This window comes from Ailuropoda melanoleuca, chromosome 16 (assembly GCF_002007445.2).
Source record: "Ailuropoda melanoleuca isolate Jingjing chromosome 16, ASM200744v2, whole genome shotgun sequence".
NCBI classification, from domain to species: Eukaryota; Metazoa; Chordata; class Mammalia; order Carnivora; family Ursidae; genus Ailuropoda; species Ailuropoda melanoleuca.
The window spans coordinates 85533653-85560498 of record NC_048233.1 but is presented as its reverse complement, the minus strand read 5'-3'; the positions used below and the strand labels follow the sequence as shown (position 1 = coordinate 85560498).

General features: G+C 52.1%; 1 protein-coding gene and 1 pseudogene across 1 annotated transcript; one reads left to right on the top strand and one right to left on the bottom strand.

Moving 5' to 3' along the window:
- Positions 1–17887: 17887 nt before the first annotated feature.
- C16H11orf86 (chromosome 16 C11orf86 homolog) lies at positions 17888–18838 on the bottom strand. Its single transcript, XM_002927802.3, has 2 exons — positions 18569–18838; positions 17888–17983 (listed from the first exon to the last, which is right to left on the bottom strand). The coding sequence occupies exons 1-2, from the start codon at positions 18836–18838 to the stop codon at positions 17888–17890; spliced, it is 366 nt and encodes a 121-aa protein (XP_002927848.1).
- Positions 18839–19303: 465 nt separating this feature from the next.
- On the top strand, positions 19304–19712 carry LOC109490968 (annotated as a pseudogene).
- The last annotated feature ends 7134 nt before the right edge of the window (positions 19713–26846 follow it).

Here is a 26846-nt window from a genome sequence, read left to right as displayed (position 1 = left end):
GGCTCAGCACATTTGGGGGTAAGACCAAAAAAGTGTAGCACCGTTGCCAACAGCGCCTGTTAAAACAGGGCCAAAGAGCCACAGGAGTGTACCTTCTGCCCTCTCCCCAGACCCTGAGCAGTAGCCGAGGCTACCCTCCCCAGCATGCCCAGGGAGGGGGGTCAAGGCCTCATAGGCAAGAGCAGGACGCAAGGCAGCCACAAAAAGCATTTGGAGGTGGTGCCAGGTGTCACCAGCAGGGTGCTGAGCAAGCAGCTAACAGAGAACCAGAATAGTCCCAGCAAGATGAGCCCAGGAAGGGGGCTAGGGGACCTTGGGTTGGGGGAGGGGGGGTTGGCACTGCACACCTCCAGCTACATCACGATGTTTACAGTCTAGACTCTGACACCCCCCTTGCTCTCATCTGCCCTACCCACCGCTTAGGACCCAGCATGACAGAGGTGGAACCTGGACTTGGGCAAGGTGGCTAGCTCCAGAAATCATGCCACACCCTCCCCCTCGAGGGCCCCTGGGATAGAGTTGGCCTGGATGCTTCCACAGGGGAGAGATGAACGGCTGAAGATTCTTTTTCTGGGTAATTCTTGAGACTCTGCTTTGTCTTTTTCTAGCCTGGGAGGTGGCAAAATATTTTCTCTTCATGTCTTGGGAAGCCAGAAATCAGGGCAGATATTTTTGTGGTATTTTCTCACTTGTATCTTCAGCTTCTTGTCTAGCCCTCCCTGTCCCTCAGGGCCACACATTTTAAGCTTCAGCCAGATGCCTTTCTAACTATTCCCCAAACAGCCTTTCTTGCCTCCAGGCGTTTGCTCAATGCAATTCTTTTTGCCTGGAATGACTTTTATCTGCATCTCTCCATATAAAACTCCTCTTCATCCTTCAAAACCCTCTCCTGCAAGGCCTTTCATAACTGTTCCAAGAGGTCAGTCATTCTCCTTTCCCACAGTACCTTGGCCTTCCTTTTAGCATATCAACTTATAAAGTCTGTCATGAAACTCTTTCTTTCTCTTTCTTTCTTTCTTTTTTTTTTTTTTGAGGGGGGAGGAGCAGAGGGAGAGGGAGAGAGACCCTACGCAGGCTCCACGCCCAGCATGGAGCCTGACACCGGGATCCATCTTGTGACCCTGAGATCATGACCTGAGCTGAAATCAAGAGTCTGAGGCTTAACCGTCTGAGCCACGCAGTCGCCTGGAAAGTCTTTCTTTCTGTGCCTGTCGCTACAGGATGTGGCCAGCTGAAGAGCAGGTACCATTTCTCAGACATCTCTCAATCCTTTAGACCCAGCATGAAGCAGGTGATTTGTCAATATTTTAAAAATCAAGAACCCACAATCATGAAGGCTTTCAGTAGTAGGCACAGTTCTCAGTGTTTTTACATATTTTGACTCATTTAAGCCTCCCTACGGTGAAAGTTCCTATATCAGACCCCATGATGCGCATTGGGGAAGGAAGAAGAAACGTGATCCAGAGCAAACACTAGCAGGTTGCAGAGGTGGGATTCAAACAAATGACTAATGAGTAGCAGCAATAGTACTAGCAGTAATAAGAAGGAGGAAAAATAGGAGATGGAAGAGGAATGAGTTGATGAATGAACAGATGACTACAAGGACCCACAGGAGAAACTCAAACGAAGAGGGACTTCTCCAGCATCAGAAAGGAAATGTTCCCCCTCAGAAATGAAGAGAAACCCTTTGATTCAAATCCAGTCTTTTAATAAATCTATTCTTCCTTCTCCCACTCCCTCTTATTATTGCCTCTCACTTGGGAACTGAAAGCGTTCTGGGTAAAAATAGCAAACCTGAGGGAGTGTGAAGGAAGCTCTCGGCGGAGCACCCACCAGGAACCCCACCCTCACACCATGTCATCCACTTCCTATTTCCTGCTCATCCCTGGAAACCCCGCTCACTCCGCCTCCTCTGGGAAGCCCTGTCCCACCCCAGCAAACAACAGAAACCCCCTCGAGCTCGCTGAAGCAGAAGACGGGGATGTCTCAAACACATGCTGTGTCTCATGGCGCCCCGACAATGCAGCCAGCTGTCCATAAACGACAAGGATCAGGGACAAGGATCATGAACCCTAAGGGCTTCCCTCTGTGGCTCCGCCCTCTTCTTCCTTCTCTGCAGCCCCCCTCGCCAGGGAGAAAGACCACCCCAAGCTCCTGGGTTAACAGCATCTAGAATGCCAACCTGCGCTGCCTTCTCTGGAGAGAGCTCTGATTGGCTGGCATGGGTCAGGTGACCAGCCCTGCTCCAATCCAGTGTGGCCGGTAGTGCTGTCACGTGGTCCAAACTGACTGCGCAGACCTGTTCCTGGGGGGGGCGGGGAGTAAGGGATGTTGACGTCACCCAAAAGGTGTCCCGGCCGCCTGCGTGCTCGCGTGCGTGCTCGTGTCTCACCCTTTTGCTTCCTGCAGAATTAATCTCTCTCTGCGTGTGCTTACTGCACTTCCTGTGCAAGCAGTTTAAAGTCCACCCGCCTTCTTCCGCTCGCTTTCTAAATTGGTTGTGTGTGCCGGTCTTTGCGCACAAGCCCACGGGAGGACCCCAGCAAGCGGTAGACAGACCCCTTGCCCGTGCATGCATTAGATCGAGGCCTCCACCCTCACTCGTCTTCAGGGCTGTCTTCACGGTGTACAGCCTGCGCCTGGTTTAATGCTCTGCTGTTGCCGTCTTGCAATATACAACAATTTTTGAAAAAAGTCAGCATTTACGTTTCGCATAAAGCCCTGCAAATTATGTAGCCAGCCTTCCTCCTCTCCTTGCCTCACCTTGACATCTTTCCCACCAACCGTCTTAGTCCGCTTGGGCTGCCATAACGAAACACCGTAGACTGGGAGGCTCACACAACAGTAATTGATTTTCTCATAGTTATGGAGGTCAGAAGTCCAAGATCAAGGTGCTGGCAAAGTCCGTTTCTGGTGAGACCTCTCTTCCTGGCTTGTGGAAGGCCACTTTCCACTTTGTCCTCACATGGCCTTCCCTCTAAGGGCCCATGGAGAGAGAAAGCGCTCACTGTGTCTTTTCCTCTTACAAGGAAACCAGTCCTATCTGATTAGGGCCCCACCCTTACAACCTCATTTAACCTTAATTACTTCCTCAAAGACCCAGTCTCCAAATAGAGTCATACTGGGGGTGAAGGCTTCAACATATGAATTGGAGAGGACACAATCCAGTCCGTAACACCAGCCTTCTAGGTTCCTGGCCCCTGTGCTTGCATCTTAGGCATAGACTCTACCACGTGGTACCGTCCCTTGGGGTTGACCTCTGGTTTTCGCTCTCGGTCATGGTTCATCTTGCTTTGGCTTCTTCACCCTGGGCAGCACCCCGTTCAGCCCAGTCTACCCCTGACTTTGTCTGACGCAGCCCTCCAGGATAAACAGCACTCGTGCCCTTCAGGGACTTTGGGGGCTGTCTGGCTGGTGTTTTCCACGCCTGCCAAACTCATACTCAATCTTAGGACTTGCCGTGACCCATCCTCATCCTGCATGCTGTTTCTGCCGACCTCTCACTGTCCCCATGACTGGCCTCAGAGTTCCCTCCTGTGTGTCTTATCTCACTCCATTAGCGCTCCCACCAAACCCTACTGTAGAGGCCGCTTTTAGGCAACAGGCTTGAACAAGGGAAACTCGAACAAGGCAAAAGGCCCACGGCGACCACTGAGCTGAATGCAAACAGGTGCAGTAAACCATAGGCCCTGACCAATGGGCTACTGACAACCGGGCACAGTTACCAAAAAAGGGAAAATTCTATACATCAGCATACTCCCTCACTCCACCCTGTAACTGTGGCCCGTCCCCACCACCTGTGGCAGTCTCCCCTTTGCTGTCCTGCTTGCTGCTCCCTTGCAGCATATTCAGTAAACTTCTATCTCTTTAATTCTGCCTTGGGTGAATTCTTTCACTACCTACACCGCCGGCCCTCACCCAATCAGGACACCCCACACCTATCCCAGTGACCAGTTTTGTGCCTGTTGGGCCCACTGGTCTCTTTACCATGACAGCGACTCTTGTCACCTTCTTCACCCTGATGCCTCCCACTGGGTTGGCACAGAGTGGGCACAAGAAATGATAAGGTGCTCCTTGAAAGTGGGGCTTAGTCTTGTCACCTTTGATCCCCTTCTGATTGTATCCAGTTGTGCAATGAGGACCGTCTGCAGGGACAGAGAGGGAGCTGGCCACTTCTAGGCCAAATGGGAGAAGAATCTTTTGGGTTCTTAATCGTTTGACTTTTAAAAATTAGAGCTACCTTGGGGCACCTGGATGGCTCAGTTGGTGAAGTGTCTGACTCTTGATTTTGGCTCAGGTCATGATCTCAGCGTCATGGAATGAAGTGCCATGTTGGGCTTGGAGTTCAGTGCGGAGTCTGCTTTAGATTATCTCTCCTCCTCGACCTCTGCTCCTACCCGCCCCTCTCCTGCATGCTCTCTCTCTCAAAACAAATAAATCTTAAAACAACAACAACAAAACTAGAGCTGCCAAAGGCCCCAGGGCCTTTGGTCCTTTTTGCTTTTGATTTGCAGTCGTGATAGTCTTTAAGAAATACACTCATTAAACTTTTTTCTTAAATGACAGAAGCTCTATCAATGTACCAAACATCAAACAAATGGCTGTCATTTAAGATTTGAAACACGAAATTTGGTATGAAAAACCAGAATCTCTAACTCTGTAATAACTGAGCTCAGCTCCCTTTGCCCACAATTCTGCTCAATGGCAGCAAAATCCTAATAGTGCCAGTTGATTGCCCGGCACGTCCATTTACACGTAGACTTTGTAGTCTCAGAGGAAGTTTGCCTTCTATTTTGACCTTGGCTAAAGGCAGGAAATTCACTGCACTTTGAAACCCAGAGCAGCTGAGACAGGGAAATTAAAGGGACCCCCTGAAAATTGCCTTTTTTGCTCCTTTTCCTGTTTCTGTTCTTGCTTGCCCTACCTTCCCGCCTCGCCTCATGCATGCATTGTGGAACAGATAGCGTGTGTTCTCTGTGTAGAGGTCAAGGGTTTAACGATTTCTTTGGAGTCTTCCAGCACCACAGATAACATGTAAGGAGTGACTGGGCGGGGTTGTCATCAATGTTTTCCAAGACCACTGACTCACCGAGACCCCTAGCTCCAGGGCCTAAGTGACTTACGGGGGACACCTTAAACACCCATCTTTGCTCCTGAATGCCTGAGAAAATGTGTGCACCAGACCACAACCCTCAATAAAACACCCAGGTCCGCTGAGCAGGGAGCCTGATGCTGGGCTGGATCCCACAACCCTGGGATCATGACCCGAGTCAAAATCAGGAGTCAGACGCTTAACTGACTGAGCCACCCAGGGGCCCCTTAGTCAGGTTCCTTTTGACTGTGACAGTTTCTAAGACTTTCCTCATGCGCGTGTGCACATGTGTGCGTGTGTTAAATGACCTTGGCAATTTTGAGGGCAACTGGTCAGTATTTTGTAGAATGTGTCTCAATTAGGATTTGTTCATATCCTTATGGTTAGGTAGAAAACCAGGGAGGTAAAGTGCCGTGTTTGTCATATCACTTATCATCGTTGATGTTGACCTCACTGAGGCAGTATTTGGCAGGTTTTTCACTGTTAAATTACTCCTTTATTCCTGTTTCCTGTGTATTAACTGTGTTTATGGTGTCTTTTTTTTTTTTTTTCCCACAGTGTCTTTTCATGGGGAAGATTTACCTGTTTGGTCTCTTTAGAGCTGGAAAGACCTTCCTCAAGGGACAGCATCAATGGCCCCAGCAGGTCCGAGGTAGTGAGTGCCCCTGGAGCATCGAACTCCAGGCTAAGAACTTCCACACTTGCCTCACTGACCCCTGAAGACAGCCCATAATGTTGGTCCCTTTGTTGTCTCCATTTTGTAGAGAGAAGGTGAAGTCTGCCTGCCATTAACCACACCAGAGCCAGCAAGCGGCAAAGTCAGGGTTCATACCTGGGTCTCTCTGACCCTGGACGTAACTGCTTTTTTTTTTTTAAGTTTATTTATTTTTAATAATCTCTACACCCAACGTGGGGCTCGAAATCATGAACCCCAGATCAAGAGTCGCAGGCTCTTCTGACTGAGCCAGCCAGGCGCCCCCTGGACAGAACTGCTTAAATGTAGAAACCAAGGTCCAGAGAGAGGACACTTTTCTGAGCCCACCCAGCAAGTTGGTGGCTACGGCCAGGCCACCCCTGACCCCGATGAATCAGCAGCTAGACCTCAGCCCCACCCCAAGCCGCCCACTCTTGAGGCACCTCCAGTGCGTGTCCTTTGGCCGCTGCGGCTTTTAGCACCCCCAGGGGAAGGGACCCAGACTTACCAGCAAATAAACACCGCCCACAGATTTCCAAATATACGGAGATAAGTGTTCCTTCCCACCTCAGCCCGGCCAGGCTGGAACTACAAACATGCCGCCTGGCTTCTTCCCCTCCCGGGGTCAGGTTCTGGGGCTTGAGTCCCCTCAGAACAGCACGTGCCCTCTGCTGTGAGGAAACCTGCCCCGTGGGGCATCTTCGCCACCATCATCAACAATAGTAACAGCGGTAGCAGCGTACGTCTTCCACGCTTCACATTTTACAGAATGATCTGGAACAAAGTCTCCACCGTCATCCTGGGCACCAGTGTCTTTGTTGTCAGACACAGTTCTTGAGGGTCCTCTTCCAGGGCTGTCTCCAGTGCCCCGCACCCCCAGCCTCACATCCCGGGGAGTGAATTGGGGTGCAGAGCTGTGCGGGTATGTTAGCTGCCCCCACCCCGTTGCCACTGACGGAGAGGATTGCTTTGCCAAAGCTCTCGACTGGGGAGAATTTTGAACATAAAGCCAGGCAATTTCCACCCCCTTGCTTCAGTTCTGGGCTGATCTTGCTTCATCTGCATTTCCATCCACGTCCCTCACCTTTAGTGCAAACCCCAGAGGGTGCATCACTTCATCCACACAAGGCAAGAATCATCTAAAGGATGAGGAGATTTTCATTAATATAATAGTATAATTTCCACCCCCCTCCCCGAAAAGGAATAGTTCTATAATACCATCAAATGTCTGGTCAACACTCAAAGTGCCAGATACTTCCTAAAGAATTTCCTTAAAAAAAAAAAAAAGTCTGATTTAGTATCCAAATAAGGTTAATACACTGTGATTGGCTAATGTGTTAGGTTTCTTTTACTCTAGTTTCCCCTCCATCTCTCTTGTTTTCTTTGCAACTTATTTGTTGAAAAAAAAGCTTGGCCGTCTGTCCTGTGGGGATCATCATAGCCCGGGTTTCTCTGGTTGCAGCCCTGTGGTGTGATGCAACATGTTTCTCTGTCCCCCAGGGGATCTTGTAACTTGCGAGTTGGTTGTAGAAGTTTCAGACGATGCAGGCTCCACTTTCTTTTTTTTTTTTGGCAAGATTGGTTCATAGGTGGTACTGTTTCTTCCATCAGAAGACGTATACTGTCTGATTACCTCCCCTTTTGCGATGGTGTCATGTTGCATTATTTGTAAAAATTCTTATTTTGGAAAAACTTCCAACCAGTGGAAAGTTGCGAGGATGGTTGGTACACCTTCACCTTGATTTATCAATCTTTGCCGCATTGATTTTGTCATTCACAGGTGCATATATATATATGCATGCCTATATACACATTATTTGAGAATGGGCTGCAAGTGTTATGCCCCTTCACCCCTAAATGCTTTCGCTTGTATCTCCTGAGAGCTCTCTTTCATAACCATCCAAGAGAAAAACAGTTTCTGTCTATAGTCACAGCACTTCTGACACCAAGCATGTGGGTTTTCCCTCACATTAAACAATTCTCCAACTCTTTAGACACCAGCTAGGTGCCCTACAATACGGTTCTCACACTAACCAGTTGGATTTAGCACGGATCCCACAGGTGAAGGACTGGGTCCCACAGGATTGTCCCCACTTTAGAAGCCAGTGATAAGTCACATATTGTCACCTGCTTCTGTCCAACTGGCTATAAATCAGGGGTTCCCAGACCTCCTCCTCAAGTTCAATAGTTCACTAGAAAGGCTCATAGAACTCAAGGAAACACTGTTTGCCAGTTTATTATAGAAGATACGATAAAGGATATAGGTGAACCCCCAAATGGAAGAGAAGATACGATAAAGGATATAGGTGAACCCCCAAATGGAAGAGAAGCCTGCGGCAAAGGATGTAGAAAGGGTATGCAGCTTTCAGGCTCTCTCTGGGAGAACCACCCCTCCCAGTGCCTTGATGTGTTCACCAACCAGGAAGTTCCCGAATCCCATTGTTTAGAATGTTTATGGAAGTTAGGATGATTGATTAAATCATTGGCCATTGGTGACTGAACTCAATCTCCAGCCCCTCTCCCCTCCCCAGAGGTCTGGAGGTGGGACTGAAAATTCCAACCCTCTAGTCACAGGGCTGGTTCCTCTGGCACCAACCCAGCCCCCACCTTTCAAATGTTTCCTTGTTAGCACAAACTTGGGGTATGGTTGAAAGGGGGCTTATTATGAAGAGCAAAAGATGATCTACCACCCACCCAGAGAAGTGGGATCCAGAGAAGACCCCCGCTAACAACTCTGAGGCTGGGTAGAGTGGTGGATTCCCTTTTCTCCATATCCTTGCCAACACTTGTTATTTCATGTCTTTTTGCTGGCAGCCACTCTAACAGGTGTGAGGTGACATCTCATTGTGGTTTCGACTTGCATTTCCCTGATGACGGGTGACGTCCAGCAGCTTTTCTTATACCTGTTGGCCATCTGTGTGTCTTCTTCGGGAAAATGTTGATTCAGATCCTTTGCCCATTTTTTAATCAGAATGTGTTTTTGCCGTTGAGCTGCATGAGTTCTGTATGCATTTTGGATATTAACCCCTTATCAGAGGTATGATTGACATATACTTTCTCCCATTCCATTTTCATTTTACTAATGGTTTCCTTGCTGTGCAGAAGCCTTTTAGTTGACATAGTCCCACTTGTTTATTTTTGCTTTTGATGTCAAATCCAAGAAATCGTCACTAGGACCATCAACAATTATTAATTGAGCACCTAGTATGCATAGGGTATTGGAGATACAGCAGGTCACAAGGCATATCAAGTTCCTGACTCATAAAGTTGACATTCTGGTGGCAGAGAAAATAAAAATAAGAACATATGTTGCCCAGAATAAGTGGGTAAGGTGCAGAGAGGAAGGATGGGATGGGGAGAGCTGTTTTAGATAGAAAAGTCAAGGAATTCCTCTGTGATGAGGCAATTAATAAGCAGAGATTGCAAAGTGAGGCAGGTATTGCAGGAAAACATTGCAGGTGGAGCGAATAGTAAGTGCAAAGGCCCTGAGGTGGGACAGTGTGTCAATATGCTTAAGAACATCAAGGAGGTCATTGTGATTGGAGCTGAGGGGCAAGGTGCGGGGGGGAAGGCCTCCTGATGAGGTTGGAAAGGTAGCCAAATGGTGTTGGGTGGTGTATGCCATGGAATTTGTTGTGCATGAGCAGGAAGCCATTTCTGAGTTTTGGGTAAAGTGCCCAGATCTGACTTTAGCTTTAGAGGCATAACCCTGCACAAATGTGGAAAGCAAATGGCAGGGGTCAAGTTGGAAGTGGGCCACCAAATAGGAAACCATGAACATGGTCCTAATGAGAGGGGATGGTGGCTTAGCCCAGGGCTGTGGTACTAAAGGGGGGCAAGTTCTCAGAGTTTGGATGAATTTTGAAGATGAGGCCAACAAGATTAGCTGGCGGAAGTGGCATATGGAGAGTGGGGGATGAGCGATGACGGTTAATTTCATGTGTAATTTGACTGGGCCGTGGGAGGCCCAGACATTTGATTAAACATTATTCAGGGTGTGTCTGTGAGAACGTTTCTGGATGAGATTAACATTTGAACTGGTAGACTGAGAAAAGCAGATTGCTCTCCCCAATGTGGGTGGGCCTCATCCAATCAGATGAGGGCACAAAGAGAACAAAATGTGGAGTGAGGCAGAATTCACTCTCTCTGCCCAACTGTCTGAGCTGGGACACCAATTTCCTCCAGCCTTTGGACTTAGATCCAGACTTGGACTGGGGCTTATGCTACCAGCTCTGCTGGGTCTGCAGAGTGCCAACTACAGACTTAGCCTCTATAATGGACGAATTTTTATAATGAATCCGTATGTATATATGTCTCACCCTGGTTCTGTTTCTCTGGAGGACCCTGACTGATATGCTGACCATTGAGCTTGCTGGTCCTGCCTATGGAAAGCTTGGAGTTGGCAGGCTGGACCAGATGACTGGGAAGACAGTTTGGGACATGTTGAAGGGGGACTGTGTGACACGGGGGTGGGCTGTGTGACCTTGGGCAATTGACTTTTTCCTATAAGAGCTTGATATTTCAGTTGGAGAAACCATCTTGTCCATGTGATTCCCAAGAAGATGACTCAGACCTGAGCAGGTAGAGCCTTGCATTACCTGCCACAGTGACTGGTTCAGAGACGAGTCTGTGGACAGAGATAAGAATTCTTTCCCTGCACGCTTCTGGATCTAAGGGCTCAGAGCTGCTGTAGATCCACAAGGAGACTATGAAGAGAGAATGAATCTGAGAGAGAGGGAGAGAGGGAGGGAGATAACACAGGTCCTAGGGATGGCTTTGAACCCCTGATCAAGCTGGACCTGAAGCTAGTCTGTGTCTAAACTTTCCCGGTATGTATACCAATATATTATTTTCTTCCTCAAGCTGGTTTGGGTTGAGCATCTTGTTAATTGAAACAGAAAGAGCTGTACCTGGAAAACCATCCAATCCTTTCATTTTCCAGATGAAAAAAGGTACAACCCAGAAAAGATGAAAGACTTCCCAGAGGTCACACAACTAGTGTGCAAATGGGTAACTGAGCCCCTACAGCCAACCAACCAACTCCCCTACTTGATGTCTCTGCAGATCCGGGATTCTTGGTTGGGAACAGGCTGCCCAGCCCCCATTCCAGGAATGGAGTCTCCATTGTGGAGTGACTCAGAAGTCTGACCAGGAGAAGTGTCCTCTCTCAGGGACTCCACTGGCGGCAGGGAGCCCACCGGGCAGGCTCCAGCTCACTTTACCTCCCCGTGGCACGTTTACGCCAGTCCCCAGGGCCCTTCTGCTGTGGGAAGGTGAAGTGGCAGACACTGGGGACAGCTTTGGAACCTAGCCTTCCAGCCATCCCTGGCCTATGGACATAAGCACACAGACTAGTCACAGTGTCTGCTGTGTGTGCGTTCCAGAAGCAGCAACCATGTGAGCAAAGGTGGAGAGGTGGGTTGCTTGGCTCCAGGGTGGAGGCGAGGACAGAAGTAGGGGAGGGTGTGGAAAGATTGAGCGTGTGCCCAGCGCCAAGGGCAGATGCAGGGGCCCAGACCTGTGGGCAGCCTCCACGGCGCCCATCCTCACCGACCCATCCACCCCCAGCTGTCAGGGTTGAAGCCCGCCCTGGGAAGGGGAGGGCCAAGCACTCCGCCCTCTGGGAGCTCCTGGCTGGGGTGATGGAACCCAGCAGAGAAAAGAAGACAGAAGGTAGAGCCGTGCCAAGGCCTATAGTGGGGGCCCGGGCTTGACAAGTGAGATAGCGGGTGGAGTACCGGGCGCTCGGTCTGGCTCATCTCACTGGGTGTGACCCATTCAAGCCCGTCTCTCCACCGGGACCTCAAAACTCTCATTTATAACATGGAAACACTCCACCCGCACTCCTCCCAGAGGGTCCCCGCCATCCTCTGGGCTGCAGTGGTCACAGGGAACCTCTCAGCTATCCCTTTTCCTCCGCTCCTGAAAACCCTGTGACGGCTCCCCAGCCGAAGTGGTGTCTCCAGTGCTTTGCGCCTTGTCCCTTGTGGACCCATTCTCATCTCCCCCACTCCCTCTTGTTCCCCAGGAAAACTGAGATGTGCCTGGATCCCACAACACTCCAGCGAGACCACATCCCCGTGCCCTTCCCTCTGCCTGGCATGCCCTTCCCAGCCCTTCCACTGTGGGGAAGCACACTTCCCCTGCTGTCCGCCCCTCAGGAAGCCTTCTCTGATGCCCACCCTCCAAGAGCCTGTCTCTGGGCACATCTGCTCCCCAAGCCAGCTCCTAGAATGCGGGTTCATTTATGTCGCCGTGGTGGATTCCAGGGACTGTGCATGTCATCCTGTCTGAAGTCTTCACCAGAGCAGGGCTCTAGTGGTGGCTGAACTGACTGCTTGCATCTGGAGCTCAGAGAAAGGAGACGGGGACTTGTGGGGGTGGGGCAGGGAGTTCAGCGACAACCACAGTGCAGGGTGAGGAGAGGCCTTCCTCCCACGCCCGTTCCTGCCTTGGCACTAGAGGAGAAACCACGTCCTGGGAGGCCCCAGGGCAGCTGTCTGGTCTGTGGCGAGGCCCACTTTCCTGGATCCTGATGCCCACGGCCCTGCCAAGGCCCAGCCAGGCCAAGGTGAGCTGAGGACACACTGGGCTCTGAGCGCCAGGTTCTCATTAAACGGTGCTCCTGTGCTCTGGCCCCAGGGTTCAGTGTGGGTGTGCCTTGGCACATCTCATCCCCAACATGCCTCTAGTCTGATGCTATTATTAGCACCCCCATTTCCCAGAGCAGACTGCTGAGGCTCAGAGAAGGGACCCACCCAGGGTCACAGCAGGTGAAACTTCTGGAAATGGCTGCTAAGAACGGAGGACCAAACGCTCTAAGTGCTTTGTACACGTTAACTTGGGGAATACGACAATCCTGTGAGGAGGGACCAGTTTGGTATTTATTGAACAGATGAGGAGACCGAGGCAGAGAGAGGGGTTAGTGCCTTGCACAAGTTCACCCAGCTAGTAAGTGACCACAGAGCCAGGGCTCTAACTCAGGCATTTGGCTAGCGAGCTTTTATATACTTTGCTCTCCTGCCTGCTGGTGAGGGTGCCGAGGAGGGGGCGGCAATTGTTCTCAGGACAGGACACAACCCAGTTGCAAAGCTTTTGCATGCTTGGACTTGATGTGCCCTTCAGCCCAGGGAGACGCAGAGATCAAGATTTCCATTTTACACAGGAGCGTCATCATTGGCCCCAAATCACTCCACAAGTTAGTTGCAGGGAAGGGGCTGGGGCCCCAGGTTTGACACTCAGGCTTGGGCCCAGCCTGGCCTCTCTGACTATCTGGACACTTTGAGTTTGTGGCCCCCCGTCCCTGAGGAAAGGGTCTTTGGGCACACAGGGTGGGCAGAGAGTTCTGGCTTGCTGTGGGACCTTACCTTCCTCGTCTATAAAATAAAAAGCCTGGATCCGTTGGGCTCCGAGGGCCCTTCCAGCTGAATTCGCTGTCCTTGCTCTGAAAGGTGCTTGGGGACGCAGTGTTCCCTGCTTGCCTCGTTGCTTTCCCCATGACTGCAACCAAGTGGCTCCACTTCCCCTGCAGGATATTTTCCCCCCACCTGCTGGCACCTCCCACCTGGCATGGCTGCGGGCTGCAGGAAGCTGGGGGAAGATGTCCAACCAAGCCCAGAGTGTCCCACTGGCTAGGAATCAGGGCCTCCTGCTTGATCTGCCTGGTGAGCTCCTACCCCATTCTGTATTGAAACAGAGTAGCTGGTCATCTGTCTGCCTGTCTGTCTCCTTCTCAAGCAGGACTGTGAACTCGAGGGCAGAGGTCCCATGGAAAGAGTGGCGCTTGATAAACAGTGACCTCTCCGGTTCTGGAAACACGCACAGAGGGGCAGGGGGTGAGTTGAAGGGTGCCAGGCCCCTCCAGCTCCTGGTTCTGAGCTCCCATGGCATGGGAGAGGCCTGGGAGGCTCTGCCCTCGTGGGCAGCAGGAACGGAACACAGAGGCACGAAGCCTGCTCTGCTGCATGTGACCTTTGGGACAGGTGGGCCTGAGGGTGGAGCCCTTAGAGAGCCTGGAGCTTCTGTGCCAGCAGGGTCATCACTCCACACAGGTCACCTCTTCCTCGCACACCGGGGAGGCCTCCGAGGGGAGCCACTGGCTCCCACTCAGACCTATGATGTCGGCAATGTCCCCTGAGGTCGGACCCGCCCAGAAGCAGCCTCACACCCCCTCCCTCTCACTCTGTTTGAACCCGAGCCCCTGCTGTGGCTCTGGCCCAGCTCAGTGTGGTACCCATGCCTCCTCCCGTCACCTCACCCCACCCCCAAAAACTGACAAGGCAAGGTTATCCTCTCTCTTTGACAGGTGAGAAAACTGAGGCCCCAGGGGCATGAGTGTGTGAGCGGCAGTCACAAGCCTGGCCTGAGGCTCAGGGGCCTTCCCAGTGGCCCCCCCCACGCCATGAGAGTAGAATCTTCCTGTGCAGACAAAACCAAGACAGGCAAGGCCTGTGGAGGGCACAGCTGGGGAAGCAGGGAGGAGGGGTGGGGGACTGTTGGCTACATGTATGTCCAGAGCTTGAACCAGGGACATCTGTCCTGTCGTAGACCATTCAAACGGTTTGCACTTCCCGGATGCACTGTGTCCTCTCGGCTTCCCAGGTTGCTCCCTCCACCTGCAACACTTCCTCCCTCCCACGGCCTGGCTAGCTCCTGCTCCTTGGCTACAGAGAACTCAGGACTACTTCCACAACTGTTTCCTGAGCACCTACAAGGAGACAGACACTGTCCAAGGTGAGCTCTTCACAGTGAACAAAAAGAGAATTGTCCCACCTTCTGGAAGTTTCCAGTCCCAAAGGAACCACACAGAGCTGACTTGAAATAGTTGGGATACACTTGCAGTTGTAACGAGCAGCCCCCAGATCAGAGGCTTCACACAACGAATGCTTATTTTGTAGTCAGATCACTGTCGAGATGGGTGACGGGGGCTCTGCTTCTGTGCCCCTGCCATCCCCTAACCTTAAAGCCCCCTTGGGCCCTCTGTACTGGGCAGGCCTGTGAGCGAAGAAGGAAGCATCGAGGGCTGGGTGGGGAGGCTCAGTGGCTGGGTCTGGAGGGGCATGCATGCCGCTTCCATTCATACTCCACTGGCAGGAGCTCGGCCACACAACCACACCAGAGTGCAAGGAAGGCTGCAAAATGTCGCCTAGCCAGCACGTTCGGTTTTGAACTCCTGGCCAGTCTCTGCCAGGCAGAATCACACAAACACACTACCAATTCCCCCAATTCCCTGTGGCTTAAAACAACAGGAATGTATTGTCTCATGGGGTTGGAGGCCAGAACTCTGAGATCGAGGTGCCAGAGGCTCTAGGGGAAGATCCTTCCTGACTCTGCTGGTGGCGACTGGTGGCTGTGGGCGACCCTAGGCTTCCTGGGCTTGTGGTCACATCACTCCACTCTCTGCCTCCGCCTTCACATGGCCTCGTCCTCTGTGTCTTTTCCTTTGTGCGTCTCTCTAAGGAAGCTTCTGGTTGGAGTTAGGCCCCTCCCACCCTGATAATCCAAGATGATCTCCTCATTCCAAGATCCTTAACTTCTTAAAGATTTCACTTATTTATGTGAGACAGAGAGAGAGTGAGAGAGAGAGAACATGGCGGGGGGGGGGCGGGGGCAGAGGGAGAGGGAGAAGCAGGCTCCCCGCTGAGCAAGGAGCCCAGTGTGGGACTTGATCCCAGGACCCCAGGATCATGACCTGAGGCGAAGGCAGATGTTTAACCAACTGAGCCACCCAAGCGCCCTGATCCTTAATTTAATTGTATCGGTAAAGATCTTTTTTCCATACCAGGCAAAATTCACAGGTTCTGGGGATTAGCATATGACGTATCTATGTAGGGGCCACTTTTGGGGCAGGATCATGTGGTCTCCTTCACATGGCAGCTGGCCTCCAAGAGGCCAGAAACAGAAGCTGCAAGACCTCTTAAGGCCCAAGCTCAGAAGTCCCAGAACATTATTTCCATTGCATTCAATTAGTCCAAACAGGTCATAGGACCCACCCAGACTCAAGGGGAGGGAAAACAGAATACCTCTCTGGATGGAAGGTGTGGCAAAGACACAATTCAAGAGGACACGCATGCACCATGGGATGGAGGGCTGTGGCCATCCTTGGAAACAACCTATCAGAGTGTGTGTGTGTGTTTTGGTGAAGGCCTCAGCCAAGGGCCCCAGATATATGCTCCCTGATGATGGAGTTGCTGATGAGGCTGAGTTCAAACTGTTTTGCCCGAGTGGGAGCCCCCAAACCCATTAGCTGTAGGCCCACCCAGCCATCAACTTACTGGGTGACCTTGGGCCAGTGCCTCATTCACTCAGCAGCTTACTGAGTACCTAGTATGGGCTGGGCTCTGAGCCAGGCACTGGGGTCCTAGTGGTGAGCAGGCCAGGTCCCCATGGAAACTTCTGTTTTGTGGATGACAAAAGTTTGTAACTGGACAAACTGATCACAGAGCATGACAAGTAGGAGAACAGCAAGGACTTGGGCTAGAAAATCCCTGGGGATACAGAGCCCAGGATAAGCCTCAAGGGCAGAGACCTGGAAGGCGACGAGAACACCTCCCCATTCTGGGCCTCAGTTTCCTCCTCTAGACATCCAGAGGGTTTGCCAGAGCTGTGAACTCAAACTATGCTTCCTAGAGTCCCGGGGCTCCCCAGAGGCACCCAAGGGGCTACTGCAGAAGGTGGCAGAGCAGCGGGCCTCTGAAATTTGTGACTAGTTGGGCCGGAAGTTTCTGGTGAGCTCCCAGAGTCCAGCTCCCAAGCCAGGCACCCCAGTCTCTGATCCCAGTGGCTGTCTGGGACAAGATGTCCCAGAAGCCCTCTTGTTCCTCAATGGCCCTGCCAGGATTCTAGGCTGTGGAAACAGGAAATCTCCCCTTCTGTCTGGTTGGACCCTCAGGACTCCCCACCATCCCAGGAATTACCTTGCACTAGGATGCTTGCCGCTGCCCCCTCACCTTGGGTGAGTGGTGGTCTTGGGTCTGCTTGAGCCCAGAGAGCCTCAGGGATTCCACAGGAAGTGCCAGTGTCTCTCAAAGAGCTCAGGCTCTTTGGGGTAAGACCCTCCCTTCTGTGTGGCCTTGGATGGGTCCCTTGCTCTTTCTGGGCCTCAGAGTGAGCCCTGCCTCATGAGGGTGAGCACAAAGGCAAAGCAGGTCCCCCGAGCTGGCTGGAGGTCGGCACAAGGGGAAGTGGCAACCCCTCTGGGGAGTGAGGTCAAGAGAAGTGTCAGGAAAGACCCAGCCTCCTGGGGACCCATGGAGGACCCACCCAGGTGCCCTTGTTTCACCATTCTGGCAAATTCTGAGCCAAGCCTTTCCCCCGTGAGGCAAGTGAATCACTACGCAAATTGTTTACTTCAGCTCAGCCATCTTTATTCCTGTGTTCAGCCCCAAGGTTGGGAACTGGGTGGGGGTGGGGCCAGGGGTGCCAAAAACAATAATTCTTTCCTTGCTCTGGGCCTCAGTTTCCATCTCTGTCACACAGGGAGGGAAGGTTTCCCCTGCTTCCTTCATTGGACACTGTGAGGATACAAGTGACCATATACAGGGCTGGGCCTTCCAGCCACAGAGCTCCAGTACTGACGATGGCCCTGACTCAGTCCTTGCCCTGAGGGACTCGCCGTCAGGGACGGAGACCCAAGCCTTGCCCACCACTAGCTGCTGGCGGGTGAGGCATGGCGGGGTGGGGTGTGGGCAGGCAACGCGCAAGAGCCTCTCAGCCATGGGGCCGGCTTCACTAAGCTCTTGTGTGGGGCTGGGGGGTGTCAATACCCCTACTTCTAGGCAGGTTTCTAAGGCCCTCATACATGTCACTGTCCAGGGGTGCCCCCATGCCCAGAGGGCAGAATGCACCAGGAAACAGAGCTGAGCCCCCTTCTTCTCAGCCCTTTAGGGGTCTTTGTTGCGAGCCAGCCTTGGAGTGGAGGGCCAGGGCCGAGGGGCAATCACAGGACCCTTGGGTGAGCTGGTGACAGAAGCCTCGGTGCACCCTATAAGGACGGCAGGAGCAGTCCACGCAGAGGGGTCCAGAGGGCCGCGAAGACGTAGGTCAGCAGACATGGCCACCTCATCTGGGTGCAGCAGGGGCCAGCAGCACCTCCAGCGTCCTTAGCTGGTGGTGCCCAGAGGGGGCTGTGCGGAGGCTGACCGGCTCAGGGTCACGCCGGGGAAGCTGGACACAAAGCTCTTCCACCGGCTCCTCACCTGAAGGAAGACAGAAGTGGGGGGCGATCAGGGTCCTGGTCTCACAGCTGCGCGCTGGGCCTCGGTGTTGTTCTACCTATAGCCACGAGGTGGTGGTAGACCCCAGAGACAGGAGCACTGCTCACGGGGGACCTTTTCTCCTAGAATAAGGAGGCAGGGCAGGAGCCACCCCTCCCACCAAGGGAGTCAGGATGCCCCCTTTCCTGGGGCAGAGGAACACAAGATGTAACCCTGGGGAGGTTTTATTGGCTGATCTCCTTGCTTCCAGCAATATCCACCCATCCAACACATTGCCAGATTAATCATTTTAAAACAGCTCTGACCATATCACCAGCCTGCTCTAAAACCTTCCGTGACTCCCCAGTGCCTATGGCATAAATCCCAAATGCTTTAGGGCCCGCTGAAATATGGTGCCCGGATACCTCTCTTTCCCCCCTCATCTCCAGACAGCTCTGCTGTCTTCTTGGTCCTTGACCCCATATGTTTCTGCCTCTGAGCCTTTGCGGCCCTGGGTCTCTCTCTGTGGAGTCCTCCCCCTCCCCCTCCCCCTCCAGGGCTCCTGCCTCCATCAACCCTCCGCCAAACCTGTTGATACTGCTTCAGCCACCGCCGGCTGTCTCCTTGCTGGGCTTGGATCAGCTGCTCCGTGTCCTCTGGGCCCCCTGGCAGCCACTCCTGACCGGGCGTGTCCAGCCTTTCTGGGCCTCCGACTGAGGGCCTGGACTTCTCACGTCCCTGTCTGAGGCTCAGCGCCCGGCGTAGTCGGCTCTCTAGAGGCTTCCCCCAGGGCTCCTGGAGCTTGCCGTAGGTGGGTCGTGGTCCTCGCAGGGACTGGCTGCGTGGCCCTGTCCCCATGGTTCTCGAAGCTGCGAGCACAGGACAGCTACAGCTCCTTGGCAAGCCAGTGGCTTCTGAGATGGTCTGGAGTCTCCACCCATGTGATGGGAACTTACTTGGGGGCAAAGGTTGGTCCTGCTGAGGTGGCCATCATAAACCAAAGGGCAGGCCACAGGGGACAAGTATCCCTGAGTCAGCATCACCCCTGCCTCTCTTTACCTTCTAGGGCAAGTGGTATAGGTCTCTTCCTTCTACTCCTCCTCTTCCTCTTCCAGGTAGCCTTCCCTGATCTCCCTACCCCTGAAGTGCTTGGCCTCCCCTGAACTCCTGCAGCCCGGGCTGTCCAAATTCATTCTGTTGACACCGAGAACAGATGGCTCAACAGCAAAGCAGAGATGGGCCTTTAAGAAACAGGACAGCTCCATTTTTTGTCCGACATCTTAGAGAGGCTGCAGGGGTGGCCGCTGATCTCCGAGCTTCACAATGCCTCCCAAGGACGACAAGAAGAAAGATGCAGGAAGGTCGGCCAAGAAAGACAAAGACCTGGTGAGCAAGTCTGGGGGCAAGGCCAAAAAGAAGTGGTCCAAAGGTATGGTTCGGGGCACGCTCAATGATCTGGTCTTGTGCAACAAAGCGACGTACAACAAACTCTCTTATGTTCTCAACTCTAAGCTTAGAACCCCAGCTGTTGTCTCTGAGAGAAGATTCGAGGTCCCCCGGCCAGGGCAGCCCTTCAGGATCTCCTTAGTGAAGGACTTATTAAACTGGTTTCAAAGCACAGAGCTTGAGTCATTTACACCAGTGACACCAAGGGCGCAGATGCCCCGCGGCTGGCGAAGATGCACACACAAGTCCCACCGACGGTGCCTCCCGAAAAAGAAAACTTTGTTAAATTAAAAAAGAAAGACAGAAACGGGACAGCGGCAGCCTAGAATAGTCAAACTGACTGAGACAGAAGGTAGCCAGGGGCTGGGGAGGAATGGCCACTTGTTTAGGGTTATGGCACTTCGGTCCTGCAAGGTGACAAATTCCCGGAGACTGAACAACACCATGAATATACGTAGTGCTACTGAATTATACATAAAAATGGCTACATGGTTAATTTTACGGTTCTGAATATTTTACTGCAACTGGACATGATTCATTAGCTGAGACGAATCTCTTCCCCTTCTCACTCGGTCTTGTCAGCCGCAAAATGGGTTGCTGTGAAAATGCAATGAAATCATCAACGGAAAGAGCAAGACCAGCAGCAGCAGCTCTTTCACCGCGTGCTGGTCCTGAGATGGGCGTTGGCATCCCCACTTTATAGATCGGGGAACAGAGGCTCAGAGATGAAGCAACTGGCGGGAGACACGTCCAGAGCGAGTGAGCTGGTTTTAGAACCCGTGCTGCAACCACTCCGCTCCCCTCTCTGGTGTCGGTGGCTGAGGTAGGACCCAGAGCCGGGCGTCCTCCTCTGTGTTTGGGCTGCTCCCCAGGACCCCCTGTCTGGGGTCAGGCAAGCGCTGGCTGCAACTCTCAGCTCATCCCTGACCTCTCCCCAGGCCTGGTCTGGCTGTCTTCCCTCTCTCTCTCTTTCTCTCGGGGTTGCTAGGCCTTCCCTGGGTGAAGGGTCTTGTAATATCCTCCAGGCTCATCTCTCAGCCAGAGGAGCTAAGTCAGGGCCAGTGTGAAGAGGAGAATGGGGAAGAAGGGCTCTGATCCTCTGCCCTGGCCTGTCTCAAAGTTGGACCGTGACCTGCGTGCAGGCCTCTTTACTCCAACCCTGACCACACCCCTAACATTCAACCCACAGGCCAACCCTGGTCCTGGTTGAAAGGCGGCAAAGCCATTATATAACTTCACCCCCTGCACAGTGGGCTCAAACCCTGCTCTCACTGAAGCCTGGTCTGGGGAGTTTGCTGACTCCGACTTCTGGGACGTGCTGGGGTCAATCACTGACTCTTGTGTCAAGCATATAGTGCCCAATACCCTCCCTCCAAGTGTATAATCTTACAGCTTCCAAATCCAGGGAGGACAAGATACATGTTCTCTTCCTTCCCTCCCTGCTACCTCCTTGTCAGCTGCGAAGCTCTTGCCTTTTCCAGACGCTGCTGCACTCCCTGTGCGCTGTGTTCGTGATAACCTCCTCTGGAAGCCGCCTGTCCCCTCTGCACGGGTGAGAGAGGCGGCCCCCTCCAGGTACCCCCCCCCACCCATAAACACAATTTAAGCACAGCAATTGTTGCAGGATTTTTTTTCTCCGTTGGTGCAAGCGGTTCTTGGTCACACTGCTTGGAAGAGTGAAGAGGTCGACCAGACAGTGCTGGGCTGCAAAGCAAGGGTTAGTACAAACCTCTGCAGGAGGGAGGGGATCTGAAGGGGCTGCCACTGGAATTTCTGTCTCTGGGGGGTTTTTACCAGCTTGTTGTCGGGCTGTTTTAATCTGATTAACCCTCCCCGCGCCTGTCATCCAATCAGATTTTTGTCACCTATCTGTCATATGGGAAAGGGTGGAGGGCTCCTTCCAGGGCAGTGTAAAATCCTTTTAAGGGTGGTTTCCCCTTAAGGCAGGGGCCGCTTGTCCCTGCCTGCCTGCCTTTCAATTACCCTTGGTCACAATCACACACATATGTCCTTCCCCCACACCGGGTGGACCTTGAAGGCTTTTCATCTCTGTGTTCTCAGGACGCGACGCAGTTAACATTTTGTCTTAAATATTGGAGACTATTCATTGCCTATTGCTGCCTAAAAAAATTACCCCAAAACTTAGTGGCTTAAAGTAGCATTCACGTACCACCTCACAGCTTCCGTGGGGCAGGAATCCAGGCCTGGCCCAGCTGGGGCCTCTGGCTCAAGGTCCCTCACAGGCTCCAATCAGGGGCCTGTAGCCATCTCAGGTTCAACTGGGGGGAATCTGCTCCCGAGGTCACCCTCATGGCTGTTGGCAGGACTCCATTCCTTGCAGGTGGAGGGTCTGAGGGCCTGAGGGCCTCAGCGTCTTGTCGGTTGTTGGCTATGCCACGTGGCCTCTCCCAAGGGCAGCTCACACCCTGGCGGCTGGCTTCAGCTGGAGCCAGCAAGTGAGAGGGCCAGGGGTGGTGGGCAGGTAGAAGCCGGAGCCTTCGGGGAACTCGATCTCGGAAGTGACCTCTCATCCCTTTTGCCGTTTTCTGTTCCTTCTAGGGGAGTCACCAGGTCCAGTCCGTAGTCCAGGGAGGGATCCCCACAGGGCTTGAACACCAGGAGACGGGATCCGATACTGGCGGTCATCATGGAGGTGCTTACCCACAGACTGGGAATTTATTATTTTTAAAAAATTTATTATTTATCATTAAAAAAATATTTATTTATTTATTTATTTGAGAGAGAGAGAGAGAGAGAGAGAGAGTGTGTGTGTGTGTGTGTGCGCGCGCGCGTGCCTGCGCGCTTGTGCCCAAGCAAACACAAGCGGGGAGGGGCAGAGGGAAAGAAATCCCCAAGCGGACTGGTCCCCATGGTCAGCCGAGACTCCATCCCAAGACCCTGAGATCACGATCCAAGCTGAAATCAAGAGTCAGACACTTAAACAAATGAGCCACCCAGGTACCTCAAAATCTGTATTTTATTTTTATTATTTTTTAAATTATTTATTTATTTGACAGACGGAGAGAGAGGGAACACAAGCAGGGAGGGTGGGAGAGGGAGAAGTAGGCTTCTCGCTGAGCAGGGAGCCTGATGTGGTGCGAGGCAGATTCCAGGACTCTGGGATCTGACCTGAGCTGAAGGCAGACACTTAACGACGGAGCCACCCAGGCACCCCCAGATCTGTATTTTAAACCATCACACTGCCTCAGTTTAGGGCCTGGCACTTACATGTGATGGCTCTGTGCTTTGAATGAATGGCCTAACCTCGTGTGCCTATATTTCTCAGCTATGAAATGGGGAAAATACCTTATTTCATCAAACCTAGGGTGGTATTGGTGGAAAGGTAGCATTAATTAATACGTCATTAAGAAAGAATACTCGGGGTTCCTGGGTGGCTCAGTCAAGCATCTGCCTTAGGCTCAGGTCTCAACACCCCTCCTCCCCGGGTTGTGCTCTCTCTCTCAAATAAATAAATAAAATCTTAGAAAAGAAAAAAAGAGTACTCACTGCCCATTTATTGGAAGATCAGTCCATTTCACAGATGTTAAAATGGGGGAAGTGGTGTGCCGTGAAATTAATGAAACACATGGTATCTCTTTCCTAAAGTGGGTTCCAGCACTTAGATATACTGGAAGGCTGCAAATGGGGGCAGGCCACCCAGACATTCCTTCTTATTAGCGAACCAATGAAATTAATCCACATCTACACACTGCGGGCAAGACCTTTTTTTGATGATGCCCAGGAGTAAGGCCAAGGGGAACAGGGTAGAATCTCTGCCCCCAGAAAAGGGGGGATTCTCACATACATAAAGGAAGTCACCCTAAAACAGACACCAAGTGCTGAGAGTGCAGGAAAGAGAATGGGAGATCACATTTGGTTTGGTGGTAGGGAGGATCTGGGCGGGATGCCTGGGGGAGGTGGTGTTGGAGCTCAGCCTCAAGAGCAGGAAGGACTGGTGCAGTAGAGATGGGGGTGAGATCCTATGGGTGACCAGAGCCTGGGAACACACAAGGTTACCCTGGGGTGGGAGAAGAATCTGGAAAAGCAGATGGAGCGAATCTCCAAGGAGGCCCGGAGATAGAGTATGGCCTCTGTTCCAGGAGCTTTACCTCTGTGCTTGCATTTTATCCTCATGCTACTCTGGAGCTTAATCCCATTTTTCAGATGAAATAACAGAAGCCCGGAGAGGTGAAGCAACTTGCCCAAGGACACACAGTCAGTAGTGGGTCTTAAATTCATCCCTGCAGCATCAGGCCAGCGAACAGACGCCTTAGCAAATGTGTGACCACCCTTTGTGGGTCAGGCCCGAGTCTTCACGCACCCTCCAGGATGATCAGACAGAACTATGAACCAAATGGTTGATGCCCCTAGAATTTTCCTTAAAAATATTATGCCCACCAGAAGTGTGGCGAGGGGCTGTGCAGATACACGTATTTGATTTAAAAGCATCTGTGCATGTTTCAACTGATAATTCCTCTCTTTGCCTGAGCACCTCTTGTAATAAGTACATTTTGGGGGAACCGGTCCTTCTACTTCAGATTAAGGGTACCAGACGTGTTCATGGTAGTGGTTTTCATTTCCCCACAGGAGACTAGAATGCCAGGCTATCAGGTTCAATGCCAGACTTTGGCCACGTTATCCCTTGGAGGAATCAAACAAAGGGAATGACAAATTATAATAATGCTATTAATTATAAAAGCTCCCGTGTTCTGAGCACCCATTCTGTGCCAGGTGTTGCACTTAGGGTTTCCTATACGTAGTCCCAAGGAATCAGGGGAGGATTGTTTCTACGTTACATACAAAAGCAATTGGGATCGATTGGTGTAGGGTCCTGGAGCTCATGATAGAGATAATCTTGCAGTTTTTCAAATATGCAGGACCTGATGGCTATTGATGGAGAGCCTGTCCTTTTCCTTGTGAGCCTATTTCTTCATCTGTAAAATGAGTGGGTCTAGAGACGCCTGGGTGGCTCAGTCAGTCAAGTGTCTGCCTTCAGCTCAGGTCATGATCCCAGAGTTCTGGGATCGAGTCCCATATCAGGCTCCCTGCTCAGCAGAGTCTGCTTCTCCCTCTTCCTGCTGCTCCCCCTGCTTGTGCATTCTCTCTCTCTGTCTGGAAAATAAGTAAATAAAATCTTTTAAAAAAATAAAATGAGTGTGACTAGCTGGAGTGGCCCAAACTTCCCTTGCTAAAAAACATCAGTTGCTGGACCCCATCCCAAACCCCTTTGTGTGGACAGGTCCCTACAGGAGCCTGAGAAGCTGTCTATACAACCGTGCCCCAGGTGATCTATATCTTGTGGGAAATCTTGGAAACAAAATTGCTCAAGGCCCTTCTGCCTCTGAGGATTGTGATTTTAGGACTCAGATTTCAAATCAAAGCCCTTCCTTTGAAATCTGAATCCTGCACATTCTTGTCTTCTCTTTTCTCCCAATTGGAGCAAAAAGACCACGGTCTGGGGATCAGAGGACTGGAGGTCCAGCCCTGGCTCTGCCCCTGACTAGCTAGCTGTGTGATCCAGAGGGAAGTCATTTCTCTTCTCTGACCCTCAGTGGGGGGGGCAACCAGAGGAGCTGTGGCTTGGAGTGGGGGGACGAGGAGGGGGATCTTACCCTCCTCTGCCTCAGCCTGAAGCAGCAGCCTTGGTATGGGCCTCAAGTGCTGGGGCTGGGATTTGCTAGACCAAGGCCCACCTCGGCAGGTGGAAGGTTTGACTGTCTTGTAGAGATCCCACGATGGCATGAGCTCCGTAGGCCCAGCGGACCGAATAACCAGCTTGGGAGGAGGCCAAAAAAGACAGGGTGGGTCCCTGGGGGTAGGAGGTCTAGGGGGTTAACTAAGCCTGGAGACCGCAGTGGGGGAGGCATTGGGATTTAGGTTCCCTCAACCCCAAAACTGTATTTGGGTGGCCATGGCAAGGATACAGGGCAGCCTCATACAGCTGTTCAGTTTCCACACTGCACAAACACTCTTGGCCAGCTGGGACTGCGATCCAGCCCATGCTTTGCCAGCTCAGTCACATGCCGGTATGACTCTGCTGCGGCCCTAAGAAGGGCCTCAGCACCAGGATGCCACCAGGGGAGCATCTTTTCCTCATTGTCACAAGGTACTGCATGGGTTAACTGCGTTTATGGATAGGTGGGGGCAGCCTGGACCCTTGAGGACCTGCCTGGAGGAGAATAGATCCTGAACCACCTCCACCCCCATCACACACCCCGGGGGGTTCTGGGCTGCTTAGAAGACTAGAAGACGCAACTCCAGACTGTGGAAAAGGACGGTTGTGTCCATTTTTCTTGCCTCTTCTTTCCATTGTGAAGGATTTAACCCCGAGGTCTCACCAGCAGCCAAACTATCTGAGGTTCCAGGTGCCCAAAGTTGGGTTAATTTTTTTTTTTTTATTTTTATTTATTCGACAGAGAGAGAGACAGCCAGCGAGAGAGGGAACACAAGCAGGGGGAGTGGGAGAGGAAGAAGCAGTCTCATAGCGGAAGAGCCTGATGTGGGGCTCGATCCCATAACGCCGGGATCATGCCCTGAGCCGAAGGCAGCCGCCTAACCGCTGTGCCACCCAGGCGCCCCAAGGGTTAATTTTTTTTTAAGGGACTTTCTTTTGTCTCCCAGGACAGGGGATCTGGGGCACCTAGGTTGTCCTTGGGGGTTCCTAGAGAGACGCAGGTTCATGGTGGCTGTTAGAGTTTGAGGGATCACCTGGGTGCTTCTGCTTGTTCTCCTCAGTCCTAACTGCTCTCAGCCTTCCCCACAGCTTCCCTCAGACAGGCCTTCCTGAACTTGCTGGAGGGCTATCTGGACTGACCCCTTCCATGCCTCTATCCCATCATGTCTCCCGCCTTTGTTTAGGCCAGGTATGGGATTCCTCTTACCAATAAATTTACCTGATAAGCTCTCAACTTACCTCTGCTTATCTATCTATCTATCATCTATCTATCTATCTATCTATCATCTATCTATCATCTATCTGTCGACTTAGCATAGGTGTTGCCCCCTCCGGGAAGCCCTCCACACCCCCTTCATGGGGTAAGGGACCCCCTCTTTGGACTCCCATAGCACTCTGGCCGTTATCGCTAGCACAGCACCACACTGTTTTGAAATCATAGGCTTTGAGGTGTATCTCCCCCGCTGGTCTAGGAGCCCCTTGGGGGTGGGGCAAGCAGCTCCTTTTTCTATTGGGTGTTGCCAAAATGGCTGCAGAGTGACTGTATCTCATTGTCTCCTGCCATCCCTTCCTCCTTCCCGGTCTGGGGCACTGTGGGTGCCTCCCTCCTCAGAATTTGCTCCTCCCACCAGCCCGTGCCTTCCCCCTCTTTAATTCTCCCCTTCCCCTTAAATGTGGTGCTCTGAACTTCCCTCTCTATTGGTGGACTCCAGTCGGTCTCAGGGGCAGTCCTATTCCCTCTCATGG